At 44.7% G+C, this 22,034-nt stretch overlaps 2 protein-coding genes across 3 annotated transcripts; one reads left to right on the forward strand and one right to left on the reverse strand.

Moving 5' to 3' along the window:
• Nucleotides 1-3,384: 3,384 nt before the first annotated feature.
• Nucleotides 3,385-14,348, reverse strand: sult2a1 (sulfotransferase family 2A member 1). 2 transcript variants are annotated; one of them, NM_001126553.1, is made up of 8 exons: nt 14,243-14,265; nt 11,114-11,251; nt 10,776-10,918; nt 9,306-9,514; nt 7,621-7,747; nt 5,988-6,082; nt 5,487-5,667; nt 3,385-3,559 (listed from the first exon to the last, which is right to left on the reverse strand). In NM_001126553.1, the coding sequence occupies exons 3-8, from the start codon at nt 10,909-10,911 to the stop codon at nt 3,444-3,446; spliced, it is 864 nt and encodes a 287-aa protein (NP_001120025.1). In that variant the 5' UTR covers nt 10,912-10,918; nt 11,114-11,251; nt 14,243-14,265; the 3' UTR covers nt 3,385-3,443. The 2 variants fall into 2 exon arrangements, with proteins under 2 accessions (NP_001120025.1, XP_031760667.1); XM_031904807.1 differs by lacking the exon at nt 11,114-11,251 and having other exon boundaries at nt 14,243-14,348.
• Nucleotides 14,349-14,472: 124 nt separating this feature from the next.
• Nucleotides 14,473-18,006, forward strand: rps9 (ribosomal protein S9). Its single transcript, NM_001006812.1, is given in 5 exon segments — nt 14,473-14,486; nt 15,145-15,255; nt 15,347-15,469; nt 16,628-16,814; nt 17,760-18,006. Coding segments are annotated over 4 exon segments (585 nt in total). The 5' UTR covers nt 14,473-14,486; nt 15,145-15,158; the 3' UTR covers nt 17,938-18,006.
• The last annotated feature ends 4,028 nt before the right edge of the window (nt 18,007-22,034 follow it).

Genomic DNA, 22,034 nt, shown 5'->3' on the forward strand with positions numbered 1-22,034 from the left:
GTACTTGATCCCAACTAAGATATAATTACCCCTTATTGGGGGCAGAACAGCCGTATTGGGTTTATTTAATGGTTAAATGATTCCCTTTTCTCTGTAATAATAAAACAGTACCTGTACTTGATCCCAACTAAGATATAATTACCCCTTATTGGGGGCAGAACAGCCCTATTGGGTTTATTTAATGGTTAAATGATTCCCTTTTCTCTGTAATAATAAAACAGTACCTGTACTTGATCCCAACTAAGATATAATTTATCCTTATTGGGTTTAAATAATGTATATATGATTTTTTAGCAGGCTTACGGTATGGAGATCCAAATTATGGTAAGTTCCCTTATCCAGAAAACCCCAGGTTTCATGCATTCTGGACAGGTCCCATACCTGTATATCTTTTATGACGTACCATGCAACTAGCCATTCTTGGTTACTTATGTTTTAATACAACATATAATATTCAGTGGCTTTTTTGTTAAAGTTAGAAACCTAACTAAGGGATACTCTACCCTCATTATTTAAGTTACAGTATTGTGTGTTGGTCTGTACCAGTGCAGGGCAACAGTACATCTTTTAAGAACCAAGGTATGTCCTCAATAACATAGTGCAGTGCTGTCCAACTTCTACGGTGCCGAGGGCCGAAATTTTTCTACCATACGTGGTGGAGGGCCACTAATGGAAGCCAGTTTTGACCACTCCCCTTTCTGAAACCACACCCACTTCAAACCACACCTATTTTATCACAATGGTGGTAGCACAGCAAAATCCCAAATGCTTGGTCCTTACTGTGGGGATATCAACCATCATTCATATGTGAAAGAATTATGTCATATTAAGATATACCCTTAAATTCCATATGCCTTCTCCTCCCCTGTGGATAGCAGAGCAACCCCCAGTACATAATTACACACCTTAGGGACCATTTAATGACTATTTCCAACTGCTAACAAACTCCCACAACAAACCCCTGCCAGGTTCACCTCCCACAAGCAGCATAGGGCAAGCAGAGTATGGCACACACAGGCAGCACTCTGCCTGTCCTATGCTGTCTGTGTGTGCGCCATACTCTGCCTGTCCTACCCTGCCTATGTGTGCCATACTCTGCCTTCCCTATGCTGCCTCTGTGTGCCATACTCTGCCTGCCCTACCCTGCCTGTGTGTGCCATACTCTACCTGCCCTATGCTGGCTGTGTGTGCCATACTCTGCCTGCCCTACCCTGACTGTGTGTGCCATACTCTGCCTGCCCTACCCTGACTGTGTGTGCCATACTCTGCCTGCCCTACCCTTCCTGTGTGTGCCATACCCTCCCTGACCTATGCTGCCTATGTGTGGAATACTCTAGCTGCCCTATGCTGGCTGTATGTGCCATACTCTGCCTACAGTACCTATGTCTGAGGTGTGAAGAAGTGAACAATGTGGATGATTACAGCCTGAGCCTGAGGTGTGAACACTGCAGGGGGTGAACAATGCAGGTATTAAAAGGTGTGAAAAACACAGGGGATTACATGTTTAAACAATACAGAGGGATTACAGCCTGAATCTGAGGTGAGAACCATGCAGGGGGGCAGGTATCAGTGATACTGATACCATTTAATGCTTACTCAAAGGTAAGCCATCAAAGCAGCCAGACAGGTGGGGGGCCACACAGAGGGGGGTCGCGGGCCGCATCGCCAGTTGGACAGCACTGACATAGTGTATAATGAAAGTCACAGAGCCAAAATGCTGGGGAAATGTATGGACCAAAGCACCTGGAGTGGAGTACAGACCACCATATATATAATGTTTTCATTTGTTTCCCGTTGGAACCGTATTTTGACCAACAGGAAATAAATACATGTTACACATATTGAAACCAGATGGCGATCCAGGCGGCTGTGGCTTCTTTCCTTCTAGTAAAACATTTGTTCATTAATTGTTAAAACTCATGCCAAGAAACACTCCCCTTAAAACTGGGCTTCTTTATATTCTGGGAATTGGTTTTACTAAAAGGTGGTTTTAAATCAGTTATGAGCAGTGTTTTTTGTTTTTAAGAAAGAAAAGAGAAATTCTTGTGTTAAATGTTCCTCACAGACTACTGGGCAGGGGTTGGGGCAATATATATATATTACTTTACCAGCTGGAGAATTGCCCTGTAGCACTATTGTCTACAATTCTGTATTTAGAGCACCTGGTAGTACATTTATTATTGAAATTGTGGCCATTTTCCCAAGGTGCTCATCCCTTTCCTTCTCTCCCCTTGAATTTCATAAACAGAGTTTCAGCAGTGGGGGGCTAAGCCGGATTGGATGATGAAGGCATGGGGTGCCAAAGGGAGGGGGAGTTGAGGGTAACAATGAGCAGGCGTTTGGGGAACAAGGGCCGGACTAGGGGTAGGCGACAGACGTGACCATTGCACCCTAGGCATGTGACTCTTGTGCCAACCACTAGGTCGTCATTTAGGACCACAAGCACAGTGTGCAATTGCAGGCGCAAGTCACCATGTTTTTTACCCACACTGCAACATTTCATCCCATAATTCCAGCATAATCGCAGCCACGAGGGGAAGATGCATCTGGCACTGTTTTACCAAAACAGACACAACTGCACAGAAAACCTTGGGGTTGGGTGGTGCCATTTCTGCTGCATGACATGAAAATGAGATCTGGTTCCAGTTCATTAGGCGCAAATACACTGCACCTACAGTATTGAGCTCAAAAGTCCCAATACCAGCGCGCCCATGCATTTTCCTTTCAAGAGGATAGGATACTTGGGAGCTCTGGAACAGAGATTGAAAGATGTCTGTCAGTACAAGGGGGGGGGTTTATAATGCCTACCCACAAGTTCTAGTCTGATCCCCTCTGTATCTATTCTGTTAGGAGATGGGAGGTGTTATTGGTTGTATATTACATCTCATAAAGTCCATGTTTGGGCTCAGCCAGTCCTGCTTCCAAACTATCTCAGTAAATCTCCCAATAAGCAATAGAGATGGCCCGCCTTCTACGCACACTGTATTCCTTTACCTGATATAGTGGACTTAACATTACTTTTATCCAAGAAAGCTGCATGAGTAATTGTGTCTGAGGGAGTTGATCTTGCTCTGGGGCCCCCTTGATTTTATCCAAACACAAGGAAGGTGCAGGCAGGGTGGAGCTGCAGGGGCTAGCATTGGGACTAGCGACACCCAGTTAGGTAATTGTATGCTTACTGTAATGTATATGTGATACAGGCTTATGTCTGCCATTGCTAATATCTATATAGGGATTTTATAAAAGTAAAAACTGTACCATATTCAGTTATAGGCTTGAAGGAGGGATGTACCAATACTTTATAGTCATTTAAAGAACACCTGAATCACTAAAGGTTAATCATAATAATAAATGGAAATAAAGCAATAATTCTTCATATTTGAATAAGGCACAACTATATAGATATTTAATAATATAAAACAGAAAAGAGAAGGAGGAAACACTCATTTTCCTTCCCAGAAGAATTTCACGTTTAGATCCTTCATCTTCTCCTGATAGACTCTATCAAAGTGTTCACTTTGGGCCACGGTGAAATGGTTCTTCCAGTCCCCAGCCATTCCTGTAACACACACATACAGAGGCTGCAGTTCTAGATAAGAAATGTTTTGCTGTGGAACTCAACACAATCTCCCCATGGCATCAAGCCCTTCAGTACCACAGTCCTATATATTGGGCTATATTGAGCCTATGCCACTTAACACTTAATAGCGTAAATAATATATTATAGAAATATATATTAAAGGACAACTAAAGTCTAAAATTGAAAATCGTTAGAAATGCTGTATTTTGTATACTAAACATAGATATAAACAATATCAACTTACTGCATAAGTCCAGGGATTGAGAAGCCTAATTAAAATAATGATTTATGCTTTCAAAGTTGTCCACAGGGGGCCGCCATCATGTTACTTTGCTAGACCATCTTCTATAAGATCTGGCTCCTGCACATGCTCAGTTTGCTCTGGGCTGCTGTTGGGAGGTGGATCTTAGGGAACGTAGTAAATTATCAAAACAACAGCACAAAGCCAGTTGCTGCATAAATATGCAAAATAATCCCCCAATGAGAATCCCAGCTGATCCCAGCTCCCTGTTCTCTGTTCCTGCAATTGGAGTTGGGAGCAATAAGCACAGTTTCCCAGCACTGAACAAGTCTGTCCCTTTATCCCCATGTCTGATTCCTGTGCCATATAATGACGGGAAAAATGACATCTCTATATGTAAGATAATATCAAAATGGCTGATATAGTGCTGGGAACCTAATTATCATTCTCATTGGTCACTTCTCTTGCATCTATAATTTTTTCTTCAACCTCTACACAGTACTAGGGGGATTCCCATAAATGATACTTGCTAAACAATCCCATTAGCACAGAGACACAGGTGTATCATGGGTACAGGTACATATAAACTAGTGCTGCCCTATTATACACATTGGATTATAGCACATCATGTGTAATGCACACAAACCCCCATGCAACTGCTTCATAAACACTTTGAGAGGTTATTGGTTTGTATCCCCACAACTAAAGCCAATAATGCTCTGTACATTGGACATGGGAGAGATCATAAGATGCAAATCAATATGTTACTTATAGAAAAGCCTTTGCAATGGAGCAATTTATTCCCAGATGGGCTGTTTTGTATAAGTAAAGTGAGTGAACCTTTAGCCATAGCTTGTGTTCTCTATATAATAACCGGTCAGTGCAGGGATCTCCATTGACTTATTAAGTTATGCTTTTTGTTATGTTTGTCCCCTATGTGGGATGGGCATATGGTGTTTTCACTCTATGGTATATAAGTGATAGAATCAACCTATTTTTATGTTTCAAAATAATTGTGCTGAATTCAGTTTCTCTCAAGTTCTGTCAATGTTTCCATCCTTTCTAACAAGGTGGAAAGAAAAGTCACACAATAAGGATTCAGCTAAAGTCTCACCCCAAGCTCAATGTGCCAGAGCAGGACTGGAGTTTTTTAGGGAGCAGCCAGACAGGACTGTGATTGGTGCATGTGCATGTTTAATAGGGAACAGGCAGTGACTAGAGCAAGCCAGCATAGGAAAGAGGAATATTGTGAGTCGGTCCCTAAGCTCAGGTCACTGACATCAGCCAAGAGCAGACTGAGCATGTGCGGTAGTTGGGCAAGACAAAATATGGAGAGCTACTGTGGGCATCTTCAGGGGCATGCTGCTGCTGTCAGTTACTGAGCTTAGGGACTGACTCACAATATAGTGTATATATAATTTTCTGCTAACGTTTCATGATGACCCCTAAGCTTGGTTTAACAAGAGCCCAAAGTACACTGAGCACGTGCAGTGCCACTGACACACAAGATGGCCAAACGAGATCTAAGATGGGGAGCTCCTGTGCAAGGCAACAATGCTAAGTGAGAAAAGTCCAACTGCTCTGAATAAGCTGCTGCTGAAAGCTTTCTGTTACAGATAAGGATGATAAGGAAAATTGGGCAGCCTCCATTTAACAATCTCTTACCTTTCCGCATAAAACTGCCTTTTGTGTGATCAATAAATTCTTTTGTGCCAAGGCTATAGTTGGACATCTTGTTTTCCTTCATGACTTCAAAAGACGAGTGCTTCGCAATCAAATCGATTTTGGCATCATCAAGTTCTTTCCCAATGAATTTACAGATTCTCGTGATGCAGCCTCGCAGATCCTCGAAGATCCAAAAAAGTGTTAAAAATGTAAATATTTTGAATATAAGCGTTGCATAAATCTTGGCTTCGGTATATGTATATATCTAATTATATTATATCTGTATATTTATTGTGCTATTGGGATGTTCTGGAGAAGTCTATAAGGAGTGGCCCAACAGCAGGAAGCTGCTCATTCTCATACATATTAAGTTATATATACAGAGACTAAGCGCATTTAATGCAAACAAACCTTATAGCTTCATAGTTAAAATAGATAGAGAAAACAACTCTTCCCTCTTTGCATGCATAACACTATGCCCTTTATTGTTTTTATTGTTACCTGGTGGAGTTCCTCGTAAGTTACTATAAAGAAGTTGCTATTGTCTTTCATCTGCATCCATCCTTTGACGTGATCAAACCAAGAGTTATAAAGAACTGGTAGAAGAGAACAGTCTTGTTAATGAGGAAATAAGGAAATCACAAGAAAAAGCTTCATTTCCTCATCTGCCAATACACAGCATACAAGCCAACCAGTATGCATAGTGCATTGATATTGGTCAGGACTGAGGCAGGCTGCGCCATTCACGCATAGGAAATTGTACAAAACTGTAATGTATGGTCAACTTTTTTTCTGAGAGAGCAATCTCTTACAGGGGAGGAGCCAATCACTTGCGGGGAGGAGCCAATTCCTTTGCGGGAGAGGGGCCACGCATGTGCAGGGGAGGGGCCAAGCACACGCAGGGGAGAGGCCGAACAAACACGCAGGGGAGGGGCCAAGCACTGGCAGGGGGGAAGCCAAGCACATGCAGGGGAGGAGCCAAGCACTCGCAGGGGAGGAGCCAAGCACTCTCATGGAGGAGCCAAGCACTCGCAGGGAAGAAGCCAAGCACTCGTAGGGGAGGAGCCAAGCACTCGCAGGGGAGGAGCCAAGCACTCGCAGGGGAGAAGCCAAACACTCTCGTGGAGGAGCCAAGCACTCGCAGGGGAGAAGACAAGCACTCGTAGGGGAGGAGCCAAGCACTCGCAGGGGAGGAGCCAAGCACTCGCAGGGGAGAAGCCAAACACTCTCGTGGAGGAGCCAAGCACTCGCAGGGGAGAAGACAAGCACTCGCAGGGAAGAAGACAAGCACTTGCAGGGGAGGAGCCAAGCACTAGCAGGGGAGGAGCCAAGCACTAGCAGGGGAGGAGCCAAGCACTCGCAGGGGAGAAGACAAGCACTCGCAGGGGAAGAGCCAAGCACTCGCAGGGGAAGAGCCAAGCACTCGCAGGGGAAGAGCCAAGCACTTGCAGGGGAAGAGCCAAGCACTCGCAGGGAAGAAGCCAAGCACTCGCAGGGGAGGAGCCAAGCACTCGCAGGGGAGGAGCCAAGCACTCGCAGGGGAGGAGCCAAGCACTCGCAGGGGAGGAGCCAAGCACTCGCAGGGGAGAAGACAAGCACTCGCAGGGGAAGAGCCAAGCACTCGCAGGGGAAGAGCCAAGCACTCGCAGGGGAAGAGCCAAGCACTCGCAGGGGAAGAGCCAAGCACTCGCAGGGGAAGAGCCAAGCACTCGCAGGGAAGAAGCCAAGCACTCGCAGGGGAGGAGCCAAGCACTCGCAGGGGAGGAGCCAAGCACTCGCAGGGGAGGAGCCAAGCACTCGCAGGGGAAGAGCCAAGCACTCGCAGGGAAGAAGCCAAGCACTCGCAGGGGAGGAGCCAAGCACTCGCAGGGGAGGAGCCAAGCACTCGCAGAGGAGGAGCAAAGCACTCGCAGGGGAGGAGACAAACACCCACAGGGGAGGAGCCAAGCACTCGCAGGGGAGGAGACAAACACCCAGAGGGGTGGAGCCAAGCATTCACAGGAGAGGAGTCAAACTTCCTAATCAATAAAAGTGTATAAACATTAAGTGCTCTCCATCTTATTGAAGTGCTGCCTGAGGCAAGGAGCTGCAACACTGGAACTGATACATGTGTAGCTTTATATCACAGACTTACTATTCCCTTGCAGAAAGTCTTCTAAGTATTGCTCAAAGCTTTCAGGGTCTTTGTAATGGCAGATTATCTTTGCAAAAAAAAAGAGCGACACAAAAATATCCTTTGGATTCCTCATTACATAAATGATCTGAAATTGAGAAAATAATTTATTTGTAAAAAGTTGACTTCAAACCTTTTTGCTGCTAAAAATGTGTAGGTTTAGTGACCCAGCAGTGCCAGAAATTGTATGTGCCTAGGGACCATGGGGGGAGGGGCTAGGCAAGTACCTGCTCTGACTACCCCTAGCTCAGGGGTGTCAAACTCAATCACATAAGAGGGCCGAATTCTAAAACACAGTTGCGGTCCAAATTTTTTATCAATATACTAAGTAAGATACTAAGGGGTATATTTATAAAAAGTGGAGTAAGACATTACCGGTGATGTTGCTCATAGCAGCCAAAAGATGCTTTGCTACTGTTGAAATCTGATTACTGATTGGATGCCTTGGGCAACATTATTGGTAATGCTTCACTCCACTTTTTACACAGCATGATAAATATACCCCTTAGTCTTAGTTACTATGTGAGGAAAATGGAAATTAATCAGGCTGGATGGTCAGACACACTCACCAAGGGCCACATAAAACAGCCACGTGGGCCGGATTTGGCCCCCGGGCCTTGTGTTTGACATATATTCCCTAGATCTTAATAACTGATCCAAGGACAGAATTTCTTTGTCCACTTATGGCTTGATAGCCTACTCTGGGACAATTCCAAAGAGTCTAATAAAGGTTTAACTTGGTAGTCAAGTTGGTGGTGTGTGCTTTACACAAATGAAGTACAACCACCAATGGCAAATGTAGGCTGACCCACAAGGAGGTGCTCAAGCTGGATTCCCCAGTGGTGTCAGGGAGTTAAAACTAGTATGTGGTTCACTTCCAACAATGCACTCTTCACAAAGCAAATGTACTGAGGCTGGAACAGGCAATCTGGAAACTCTTGCAGAGGGAGTGCTTTATATTGCTATAGACTGGTCTGTGTGTGACTGTGTGGACAACTGTGTGCTTAAAGGAGAAGGAAAGGTAAAAACTAAGTAAGCTTTATCAGAAAGGTCTATGTAAATACAGCCATAAGCACTCACAGAAATGCTGCACTCTATCCTCTATCAAAAGAAACACAGGATTTCTTGCCTCCTTTTGTGTATATATGTACTTTATTATCTGACTTCCTCTCTCAGAAAAATCATTCATTTCCTGAGCAGCTCTCTCGCCTCTTCTGCTCCTCCCTCCCAAAAGAATTCATAAAACTCTTTCCCCCCTCCCTTAGGAATGTATAATCTGAGCTACCAGCCTCTAGAGCTACAGCAGGAAGTTATGAAGACCAAGCTAAAATGGCAGCTGCTATCTTAAACTAACAGAGGGAGCTTCTATGGCTCTTTACTCAGGTATGGTAAAGCTTTCTGCAGAATAAATATAGAGTTCTAGGTGGCACTAATGTGGCTAATCTATTGGCAGTGAAATGCCAAAATGACTTTCCTTCCCCTTTAGAATGCCAGGGCCTATTTTAAATCTCAGTCCAGACCTGCTAAATGGCCCAATACTTTATTAATGTGAAATCTGGGCTAACATTGTAGCAACCCCAAATACTAAATAGTAGCATAATGGAAAGCCCGGGATGTATTCACTTCTGTTTTCATTGATGCCTTACCTTGGCTTTGGATGTAAAGAAAGACTTGGGAAAAATATGGAATGGTAGGTGAGATGTTAGAACCCTTGGGCGGGATACGTCCTTTATTTGCTGCTGTCCCTCTTTAGTTTCAATCCAAGGAGATCTCAGCCATATTACCACGCTGTTTACCCAGTTAGGGTCTGCATCTTTCTTGATAAGACTCAAAATCTCTATCAGCCAATTAGTCCCTGTGACAGATGGGAAAGGTAAACATTCAAACACGGGTTACACTTTATTGTTTGGAAGAGACGGAAAGTGGCAGATATACAGAATAAGACGTGCACGTGGCTTTTTCAGTTCTCAATGGCAATTTAAGATGTGCGTGTCTGACCATTGCAAAAGGAGATATTCACACCTGTTCACGCCTTTTAATCCCTGCATTGTTCACACCTCAGGCTCAGGCTGTAATCACCCACATTGTTCACCTGTTCACACCTCAAACATTGTATGTACTGCCTGGCCTATGCTGCCTGTGTGTATGGCACACACAGGCAGCATAGGGTAGGCAGAGTATGGCACACAGGCAGCATAGGGTAGGCAGAGTATGGCACACACAGGCAGCATAGGGTAGGCAGAGTATGGCACACAGGCAGCATAGGGCAAGGAGGGTATGGCACACAGACAGCATAGGGCAAGGAGGGTATGGCACACACAGGCAGCATAGGGCAGGCAGAGTATGGCACACACAGGCAGCATAGGGCAGAGTATGGCACACACAGGCATTATATATTATAATAGTTATAGCTATAATAATAAGGGGCCCAGAACAGAGCCTTGAGGAACCCCAAAAGGAACTGGTACCAGAGAAGATGATGCTCCATGGTAAGAGACACTGAAGGAGCGATGTGAGAGGTAAGATAAGCACAAGGCAGTGTCACGAAGGCCAAGAGAGTGGAGGGACTGGAGGAGAAGTGGGTGATCGACAGTGTCAAAAGCAGCTGAGAGACCAAGTAGTATTAGTATTGAGAAGTGGTTAAGAGGTCACTAGTTAGTGTAGCTGAAGCAGTTTCTGTGGAGTGTTGTTGTCTAAAACCAGATTGTAGGGAATCCAGTAGGTTATTGTGAGAGAGGAATAGTATCAGTCGGTTGTAAACTAGGCGCTCAATTATTGCTCAGACCGTGTGTGCCTGCAACCAGGCCCAAACTTTGGTTCCAGGTGCACTGGTGCAGGCAAAGAAAAAGGCTGATGCCAGCGTGGGAGCTGATTCTCCGTATGTATTTTTCCACAGGCCGAAAATCAGCCCTGTGTGGCATCAGCCTAACGCAATGATTTAAACCATGAAGAGCAGCGTTGCGAGTTTACATCAGCCTTAGGCTAATCAGCACCACGTGCGTCTCTTATAGGCCCACGCCCAGGCCTGCAGCCCGCATATGAGCAGCGCTGTTCTAGAGCACTAAATGTTACCTTACAGAAGGACCCTTATAACAAATATAAAATAGATGACTTGCCAGATTTCGGATAGGTCACAATGTAAACATCATCATCCAGCACTTGGAATTCATTCTCTACAGAATTAAGCAATTCTTCTGAGTACGAGCCTGGGGAAAACTTTACCCCTTTGTACAGGAAATAATCAAATGCCATTGTATATCTGCAAAGAAAGAAAGACACGGCAACAGGGTCAGCAGTGATTTTCTCCACTCAAACATACACATATATAGATGGAGCAAAACATGTTGTGACTGCAGAGTAGCCATATAAGGGCACCTTGTTTCCGGGTTAAGAGCCCTTTCACAACAAGGGCTTATTTCTTCCAGAATTAATTTGGGGGAAATAAAAAATGTACCTTTACTGAAGAGTCTGATCCCCTTATGGAACAGAGTGGAACAATGATCTATACATCCAAGTGCCACATTTTCTGTCTAGTGCCGAGTCAGTGGGCTGGGCTTGCTGGATTGTTCCAAAGTTCACCTACAGCCTATGACTATAGAAAATTAAAAGGCAACTTAGGGGTTATATTACCGCTGGTCTAAAGGACAAAGCTCTAATAGTGAGGTCGTAAAGATAACGAGCTTGACTTAACTGTATAAGAGCTTTTTATTTAACCCCGTGCCTCCCAGGGCTCTTTGATCTTGCCTCTCCCATATGCTGCCAGTACAGCACAGATCAAAAAGTCACCTGGATACATAAATTCTACAGCATTGGCAGTCAGGTGCCTGTCTAATACCATCATCCGGTCTCATTTTGCAAGACCTTGATGTGACTCTTAAACAAGAGATATGCAGGACTGTGAGATGGAGGCTGAAAAGCGGGACAGGTAAGAGGTATAACCTAAGTACACAGTCACAGAACTAGAACCCCATTGGTTAAAGCTTTTAGTATACTGTGTATACTGTGTAGAAAGTAATATTCTGAGGAAATTTGCAATTGGTCTTCATTTTTTATTATTTGTAGTTTTTTTTTAATTATTTCAGTTTGGAGTTTCAGCAGCTATCTTGTTGCTAGGATCCAATTTACCTTAGCAACCAGGGTGTGGTTTGAATGAAAGACTGATATATGACTAGGAGTAGACTTGAATAGAAAAATAAGTTCTAAAAAGTAACAATAACAATTAAACTGTAGTATCACAAAGTAATCGTTTTTTGGTTGCTGGGGTCAGTGACCCCTGAAAGCTGCAAAGAGTTAGAAGAAGAAGGAAGATAATTCAAAAACTATAACAAATAGATAACAAAGATCAATTGAAAAGTTGCTTAGAATAGGCCATTTTATCACACTACTTTAAATGTAGTGTTTTATGGGTTTTATTCACCAAAGCCCTTTTTCATTGTAACAGTAGGCACCTTAGGATCAAATAGCAGTTGAGATCTCAGAGCACCCCCCAGTTACACCCCAATATACTGTACCCCCAGCCCACTATTTCCCCTCTAAAAGCATACAAGCAGGTTAGTGGGCTTCTGCTAAAACTGAAAAACTGGCCAAGTGTGAATGTGATAGGGACCTTAGATTGTAAGCTCCAATTGGACAGGGACTGATGGGAATGGGATAGGGACCTTAGATTGTAAGCTCACTGGGGCAGGGGCTGATGGGAATGTGATAATGACCTTAGATTGTAAGCTCCACTGGGGCAGGGACTGATGGGAATGGGATAGGGACCTTAGATTGTAAGCTCCACTGGGACAGGGACTGATGGGAATGGGATAGGGACCTTAGATTGTAAGCTCCACTGGGACAGGGACTGATGGGAATGTGATAGGGACCTTAGATTGTAAGCTCCACTGGGACAGGGACTGATGGGAATGTGATAGGGACCTTAGATTGTAAGCTCCACTGGGGCAGGGACTGATGGGAATGTGATAGGGACCTTAGATTGTAAGCTCCACTGGGACAGGGACTGATGGGAATGTGATAGGGACCTTAGATTGTAAGCTCCACTTGGGCAGGGACTGATGGGAATGGGATAGGGACCTTAGATTGTAAGCTCCACTGGGGCAGGGGCTGATGGGAATGGGATAGGGACCTTAGATTGTAAGCTCCACTGGGGCAGGGAGTGATGGGAATGGGATAGGGACCTTAGATTGTAAGCTCCACTGGGGCAGGGGCTGATAGGAATGGGATAGGGACCTTAGATTGTAAGCTCCACTGGGGCAGGGGCTGATAGGAATGGGATAGGGACCTTAGATTGTAAGCTCCACTGGGGCAGGGGCTGATAGGAATGGGATAGGGACCTTAGATTGTAAGCTCACTGGGGCAAGGACTGATGGGAATGTGATAGGGACCTTAGAGTGTAAGCTCCACTGGGGCAGGGACTGATGGGAATGGGATAGGGACCTTAGATTGTAAGCTCCACTGGGGCAGGGACTGATGGGAATGTGATAGGGACCTTAGATTGTAAGCTCACTGGGGCAGGGACTGATGGGAATGTGATAGGGACCTTAGATTGTAAGCTCACTGGGGCAGGGACTGATGGGAATGTGATAGGGACCTTAGATTGTAAGCTCCACTGGGGCAGGGGCTGATGGGAATGTGATAGGGACCTTAGATTGTAAGCTCACTGGGGCAGGGACTGATGGGAATGTGATAGGGACCTTAGATTGTAAGCTCCACTGGGGCAGGGACTGATGGGAATGTGATAGGGACCTTAGAGTGTAAGCTCCACTGGGGCAGGGACTGATGGGAATGTGATAGGGACCTTAGATTGTAAGCTCCACTGGGGCAGGGACTGATGGGAATGTGATAGGGACCTTAGAGTGTAAGCTCCACTGGGGCAGGGACTGATGGGAATGTGATAGGGACCTTAGATTGTAAGCTCACTGGGGCAGGGACTGATGGGAATGGGATAGGGACCTTAGATTGTAAGCTCCACTGGGGCAGGGACTGATGTATAATCTCTAATGTGCTGCAAAATAAGTTACCGCTTTATAAAGGACAATAAAGATACTAGGGGGCCCCGTTCATTAAAGCACAATTTATTTGCCAATTAAAAGCACAAATTGGAAAAAATTCGGAGTATCCACGATAAGTTCTGATGTGCGAAAATTGTGCTAAAATGATTTTCTTGGTCGCACGAAAATATTGTGGCTGCGATCCGTAGACGGCGCAAAAACCTTTCTGGTTTGGAACCTTCAGTGCATGATTTTGGAAGCCTCCCATAGGCTTGAATGAATCCATTCGTGATCATCGCGCTTTAATGAATGAGCCCCTTAGTTTCAGCAGAGCCAGCTCCACCCTAACACAGCCCAACAGGATTCAACCAACACTTATATCTACATAAAACCTATAAGTTTCATACGTTTCCATTAAACTACTAAAAATATCCTTTACCATTGTTTTTAGAACAACATGTTAGTGTTTGGATACAGTGGAGCAAAACATTCCTAAACGTTCAATAGCCTGCTGTTAGTGGACTACATTTCCCAGAATCCTCTATAAATATACCGCTATTAGAATACATTCGGGTACTCTGTTAGATAACCACCTATGGTTTGTGGGACGGCGCAGAGAGTGCCAGGGTGATGGGATTGTCCTAAGACGGACACCGTACTCAGTGCGCCCACTCTGCCGGATTTTCTTCTTTCATTCCACAATGCAGCTCCGGGCACAGCGGCGCACATAGATGACGCAAATCGATATGACGTAATATAGGCGTGTCCTAGCGTGGGCGAAGTTATATAAACGCTGACTGCGCATGTCCTGATCCTTTTTCCTCTCGCAGCGGCACGGTACGTAGTTGAGGAAACGTGGCCGAAAGGGCTGTGCTAGGCCTGGGCTTGTGGCGCTCGTTATAGCGCTATTTATTATAAGTGTTAGGGTCGCAGCTATCGCGCAGCTTTTATTTTTGCTTAGTATCGCGGCTGGCGGTGTCCGGGCCGGAGCCCTGTCACAATGAGATTAATCCGCCGGGCGGGCTTATGGGAAAGCATGGGCTGCGCACCCCTGCCGGGATATGAGCCCTTCCAAAGGGGAGCTGCTAAAGTTTGTTTTATTTTAGAAAATAATAAAAGGAAATTTGTTTCTGGAACCCTTTATTACGTGGAATGAGTTAAATGTTATTTATTAAATGACTATTTCCATGGCCTATTCTTAGTACTGTCACTGGCAGGCTGGGCTCTCATATTGGCACTGCCATGTCACTGAGTAGCCTGACAGCCTGAGGGTTAATTAAGGGTTAAACACTGGGAGCAGAGGATTATGGGAAGGGGGTAGGAAAGGACCTGGGGGGGGGGCATCGAGCTCTTCTATTTCTCTGTGCTCCCAAATAATGGCTATGAGAGTGTATGGTGATTGTGTATCTGTATATCACAGGGAGACCCCCTCCTACTACTTTTACTGATGTTTCCATTCCTGCTAATAGATCTATTATTTTGTTCTTTAAATCAGGCGAATAGGCCAAGATGCCCGTTGCCAGAACTTGGGTTTGTCGGAAGACCTATGTCACCCCGCGGCGTCCATTTGAGAAGTCGCGGTTGGACCAAGAGTTGAAGCTCATTGGTAAGGTGGAGCTCCACATATTTAGACTTGGCTGTTGTACAGTAAGTGCCCGTTGTGTGAGCCTGTGAAAATGTATGTGTTACTCCCATAGGTGAATACGGCCTGCGTAACAAGCGCGAAGTGTGGAGGGTGAAATTCACTCTGGCCAAGATCCGCAAGGCTGCCAGAGAGCTGCTGACTCTGGATGAGAAGGATCCCAAGCGTCTGTTTGAGGGTACGGCACTTTTATACTAAGCACTTCAATGCCCCAGGGAAGTGCCGTGGGCTGGGATACGGCTGTGCTGTCTCTAAGGGAATGTCTAGGGGTGTCTCGCTCATTGGCTATAGTACAGCAGGGCATTGTGTGCCCTCATATTCACTTATAGTCTGTTATGCAGTTCTGTGGCTAAATGCCAGTGCAGTCCAGCTTAGAGGGCTTTATATTGTCACACATTGTACAGGGCTCACCAGAACAGGTGAATTCCATGACTAAACACTTGCCAGCCACCTAGATCATGAAGTAATGAATGTGTACATTAGGGTCTCCCCTTCTCTCCTCTAATGTTCTATACACTGTTCCGCTCCCTCTTTATTCTGCATTTCTGTTCTGTTTTACCCTCATGCCACTCTCTGCCTCATGCTTATGCCATTCTCTGCTTGTCTCCTAAACACAGATTGCACCTTGTCTTCATTTCTGTCTGTATTCCACATCTTGACCCTGGCACTCTTTATGGCCACCTACTGTGTTGCTCCTTAGCCATTTCCTTTTATTTTGTGTTCTCCCTTCCTGTTTACCTTCAACTCGCCTCTTTATTTTATTATATCACTTTGGCTCTTTCTCTCACCTTCTCATATTTTTGTCATCTCCCTCTTCCCCAAACTTATTTGCTGTTTCCTAATCTTGTCCTGCCTTCCTCTCCCTTTACACTGCAATTCCATTGCGCATCTTTCACTTGTTTTTCCTCCTCTGTTTTCTTCTACCCCATTCTCACTCTACTTGCACCATCTTTTACAGTCATTGCTTTATTCTGCACAACTGCACAATTTCAACCCCCCCCACGTCTGTCCCCTACCAAAGAATTTAAACACAAATTAAGAGATTGAGCCACATAAGCCAACAATTTCTAGTAGTTCCAAACAAGAGCCCTCTTGCTGATCCAGTATGAAGCATTTCATGACCCCCCTGCTTGCTATGTGTATTATTGACATTACTGCATGTAGATGGTTACAGAGGCTGAGAATGTTAGTTGCTGGTTACTTGCCTACAGCCCAGCCTATTTAAACAGAACTTATATTTGCTGTAAAGGTCCATTTAGAGTTGCTGAGTGTTTGCAGTTGCAATTTCTATGAAAGTGCGGTGAGAATTCTAACGATGAGTTCCGTGTGTATAAAGGTAATGCCTTGCTCAGGCGACTGGTGCGTATTGGAGTGCTAGATGAGGGGAAGATGAAGCTCGATTACATCTTGGGCTTGAAAATTGAAGATTTCTTGGAACGCCGCTTGCAAACACAGGTCTTTAAACTGGGCTTGGCAAAGTCCATCCATCATGCCCGCGTGCTGATCAGACAAAGGCACATCCGGTAAGTCTCACCTTGGTTTATATGCACAGCCAATATTGGGCTGCATTATTACATGGGTGTATACGGTCTCCCCATGGGGTCCACTTCCATTTTGGGGCTCATTTCTTTCACTGACTTTGGATGAATCAATAAGTGATTTTTTTCTAACAAATCATGTACATATGGCAAGTTTCAGCACTTGTATACAAAGGCTTCTGAGTCTTACAGCTGTACGGTACCAAATCCATTAAAGAACCTGTGACACCTTTTTTCCCCAATTTGCTTTTTCTATGATAAGGCATTAGCCTTTACCTGACATAACATGTCTGTGCTACATGTTTTAAGTAACTTTTAGAAATGGGCTTTTCTAAAACCCCCTAAGCATTGATAATCCTGTACATTCATGTTAATGTAGCAGTTGCTGTTTACTAAATGCAATACTTTCTGGAAGGAAGACTTGACATACAATTATGGTTTGTGCTGTTGAAACATCCCCTACGTGACACTGACCCTGGATATAAATGTTAGCTCTGCTAAAGCTGTACCTTTGGTGTCTTGCCTAGCACATGGAACATATATTGTGTGAGTGCTGCTCTGCACATGGAGACCTGACTGCTAGGCGGTGACTTTTGGCCTATGCACATTGATTTCCCTGGTGGTCATTCGGGACTCCATCCTAAGCTCCCTCGTGCCTGCTCTGCAGTAACGGAGTTATAATTCAGCAAGGTCACTTTGGCTTTGGCCATACACCTTGTGAAGGGGGCCAGCGGTACTTTTTAGTGTCAGATAGCTCAGGTAATTGCTACGTTCTGCTTGTGGGGAAACTCACAATTCTATTCCTTCCTCCTAATGGTGATGCAAATTTGCCAACTTAACCTTATTTACATTCCCTCGGAGTGACTGTAGTAACACTGTTACCAGAGTAAATGGGATTTGTCTTTTGACCTGATCTGTTCTCTCCCTTAGTGTTCGCAAGCAGGTGGTTAACATCCCATCATTCATTGTGCGTCTGGACTCTCAGAAACACATCGACTTCTCCCTGCGCTCACCATATGGTGGTGGACGTCCTGGCCGTGTCAAGAGAAAGAATGCCAAGAAGGGACAAGGCGGTGCCGGAGCTGGAGATGATGAGGAGGAAGATTAAACCTTAAAATTAACTTCCTTTGCCATCATGGAAGTGATTGTTTCTATAAAATAAACTCCTTTGAGAAGAGATTTGAAATGTTGTGTTTATTTTAATTTGCAGCCCAAATCTATACATTTCCCTGTTAGCCCTGAAAGATTTGTGAGGGTTTAGCGCATCTGCCATGGCTTATTCCCTTAGTGCTTATTACCAAGTCAGAAATGCATTTTGACTGCAGTCATTGCTAGAAATAATCTCATGATGCCAACCCTCCTAACTCAACTGCAGCTCTTGCTGCTCTTTATTCTGCCCATAAGGCTCCCCATTTCCCCTCTCCCCTGGGTTGCCATTAATTCCAACTTTCTTACCCATTAGATGCCATATCCACAATTGGGTGCCATGTCTTTCTCCTATTCTGTGACATTTCCTCTATATTTACCCATTACTATGTTCCAGTCTCAATTCTTCCTTTATATGCTCAATGCACATTGCAAGCTCTTGGGCAGGGCACTCCAACTTTTATGGTTGGTTTGTATATAAACCTATGTTCAGTGTATACAGCCATTTATTGTACAGCGCTGTGGAATATGTTGGTGCTTTATAAATACATGTTACAGTCAATCTACTCCCCCTCTGCAGGCGGCATCAACACCTATTACCATTATTTAAATTCTGAACAGGTGCTGCCCAAATGTCATCTTCGGAGGAAGAATTGCAGAATGACACTGGGTATACAATGTGCCATCCTTTCCTTCCCCACCCCATGTGCCTCCTTTTTTTCCCTCATTTGCCACCACCAATGCCTTGCTCAGTGCCTTAACTACATACATAGTACGGGGAACACAAAGCAGCAGTGTCGCAAAGCCCCTAATCAGCCCCCGGCAGACCTATAGAACAGCTCATCCCTCCATTGCACAGACGCGTGGCAGAACTTGTCTCCAATTTGCCCAGTCAGTAGTGAAAAATCCTATGCATTTAAAGTTAATTGCATTTCTGCACTTCATTTCTTAGTGCCTCTGCCTCCTTTTCTGAAATAAAGGGCAAGTGTGCCTACTGACAAAGTATTTTAGCTACTGCCATTTATGAAGTGGCTGAAAGCACCAGGGTTCCCAGTGTGGAGTGTGTAAGGGCAGCAATTGCTTCAGGGAAAACTCCTCCTGGTAATTGCAGTGATGCTGGGATTCTGGAAAAAGACCCTGCATTGTGGGTAAAAACATGGCAATTGAATATTGCACTTTGTGCTTGTGTTTCAATTGTAAATGATCCCTATGATGTATACAAGAGCTGAGGGAGCCAAGTGGCTGATATCTGCAAGCCTACAAACGTGTTTGTTTCTTGTTCAGTAGAGATCAAGGGGAAGTTTAGCTGTCAGTGGGGCGCTGGGAGTTGCACATATTCCCCCATGGACCCCTGGTGGTCTCAAATGCCCTCACATGTTCTGTACATATGCACAAGCGCACAGTTAGGGGAACTTCAAGTTCAAAACTCAAGTGCGGCAGAACAAAACATCCTCTGAAAAACACTAACAAAATATTCCTGCTTGCCCTGTGTATGCCTCTCTAGTACTTGCTAAACTACAACTCCCAGCATCCGCTATGACAGCTGGTAATTTTACTTTTTTCAGTGAAACAAAATACATGTTGATAGCTCTCATTGCAAACCTGGGCCCCCCCCTGCAGCCCCGTGCCATTGGGCAAGCAGTAAGTACAGGTCCCTGATGTGCCTGTGTCTGCCACAATCCCCTAAACTCTGCATCATAATGAAAGGCAGGGTGCAAAGTACCAAAACATGACTGATTGCTCCCGCTTTTTGCACTTTTCACCCCACATTCCACACCATAAATGACCCCTATTGTCTCTAATTTTGCCAGGGTTTGACAAGTGTGCCCATAACAATTATATTGATAATATTCAGGCTATTGATGATTCCATTGATTTATTTTGGCATTCCTGTGCATTAACCGCTTGTGAAATTCTGTATTTTCCTTTGATCAGGATGCATTAAGAAAACCTGCCAGAAGATGGCAGTGTATAAACACAGATAAATTATCATATAACTATTTCAATACAGCTTTTCTATATTTTACACCATACTGATTTTAGGCTATTAGTATCTACTATTTATATAGTACCAACATATCTGCACAGCACTTGGTAGGGATTGTTAATCAGTCCCAGACTAGGATTCAAAGTAGGCCCTGGCATTTCAAGTACACAGAGGCCCAAACAGCCCCCCCAGCAGCCCAATAAATAGTGACCGTCTATGGCAGTGGTTCCCAACCTTCCTAACGCCGCGACCCTTTAATACAGTTCCTTATGTTGTGACCCCCAACCATAAAATTATTCCTAAGACCAATGGAAATATGTGTTTTTCGATGGTCTTAGGCGACCCCTGTGAAAGGGTTGTTCGACCCCCAGGTTGAGAACCGCTGGTCTATGGCATCTTACAGTGGCAGTCTGGGTCTGATGAGCTTACAATCTAACACAACTTTCACATTCACATTGTAGGCAATCATATCAGGAGCCAATTAATCAGCCTGGATGTTTCTGGAGCCTGGGAACTCCTAGCAAACAGCGCCCACTACAGTAACAGTGTAGGGAACATACAATACTCCCTTTAGATGGGAATGAACTGGGCACCGGCACAGCTCTGAATTAACACTTCTCGCCCTCTGTGATGGTGACTGTGATGGTTACTGTGATGGTGACTGTGATGGTTACTGTGATGGTGACTGTGATGGTGACTGTGATGGTTACTGTGATGGTGACTGTGATGGTTACTGTGATGGTTACTGTGATGGTGACTGTGATGGTTACTGTGATGGTGACTGTGATGGTGACTGTGATGGTTACTGTGATGGTTACTGTGATGGTGACTGTGATGGTTACTGTGATGGTGACTGTGATGGTGACTGTGATGGTGACTGTGATGGTGACTGTGATGGTTACTGTGATGGTTACTGTGATGGTGACTGTGATGGTGACTGTGATGGTGACTGTGATGGTGACTGTGATGGTTACTGTGATGGTGACTGTGATGGTTACTGTGATGGTGACTGTGATGGTGACTGTGATGGTGACTGTGATGGTGACTGTGATGGTTACTGTGACTGAAACGTTTATGGCCACTTTAACTCATCTATTCAATCTCTCTTTCTCGCTCACTATTGGAATTTTTCCCTCCCAACTGAAACATGCGCTTGTAACCCCTATTCTGAAAAAAAAGTCTCTCGATCCCTCCAGTCTTATAACCTCCGACCTATTTCTCTACTCCCTTTTTTTCTCTAAACTACTTGACCTAGTTTACAACCGGCTGACGCTATTCCTCTCTGACAATAACCTACTGGATCCCCTACAATTTGAATTTAGACAAAGACACTCCACAGACACTGCTCCAATCCAATTAATAGTGACCTCCTATTGGCTAAAGCCAAAAACCACTACTTAATAATAAACAGTTAGTTCATTGGGGGTCAGTAAAGTTTGCTCTAAGTTTAAACCCTACACTCCTTTTTGCCCCTGCTCTGCGCTGTCATTGCTTGATATGGAAGTTACGTAAGTTTTTGCATAAGTTATGTAAACAGCAAAAGTTTAGGAGCCCAATGATCTTGCAATGGAAGGCGCCTCTTATTAATCAGTTAAAACTCTATGACCAAAAAAGCTGATATTTCCTCTTTAATTCCAACTTCTATATAACTCTTTTAAATCCTAAGAGTATGCATTGAGCATGGCTACTGGCACCAGGGTAATTTCCTTACACTGTCGCTGCCGTGTGTTTGAGCCATACCATTAGCGTTGGTGTAGGGGTTGATACACACAGTGCCACCTATACCCCGGTGCTTGGGCACGGCTGAGCAGACATGGTTTGTCCTTTCCTGCAAATGACACGTTCCTTGTGGGCTCCTGTGTAAGGGCCCCTTGGCCACATTTGGCTCGGTGACTGCAGCCCACACAAAGCATAAGGGCCAATTACACACACAGCGAATGGAACGAGGGACCAAACATAGCAATAAAATATATGTGCTTACTGGGTGACTTTGGCATGCTTTCACAAATGCAGCCCAGTGCTGGTACATCAGTAACTAGTCCTATGCACGCACTGGCTATGAAATAAGTTTT

Source organism: Xenopus tropicalis, chromosome 7, assembly GCF_000004195.4.
Source record: "Xenopus tropicalis strain Nigerian chromosome 7, UCB_Xtro_10.0, whole genome shotgun sequence".
In the NCBI taxonomy this organism is placed as follows: domain Eukaryota; kingdom Metazoa; phylum Chordata; class Amphibia; order Anura; family Pipidae; genus Xenopus; species Xenopus tropicalis.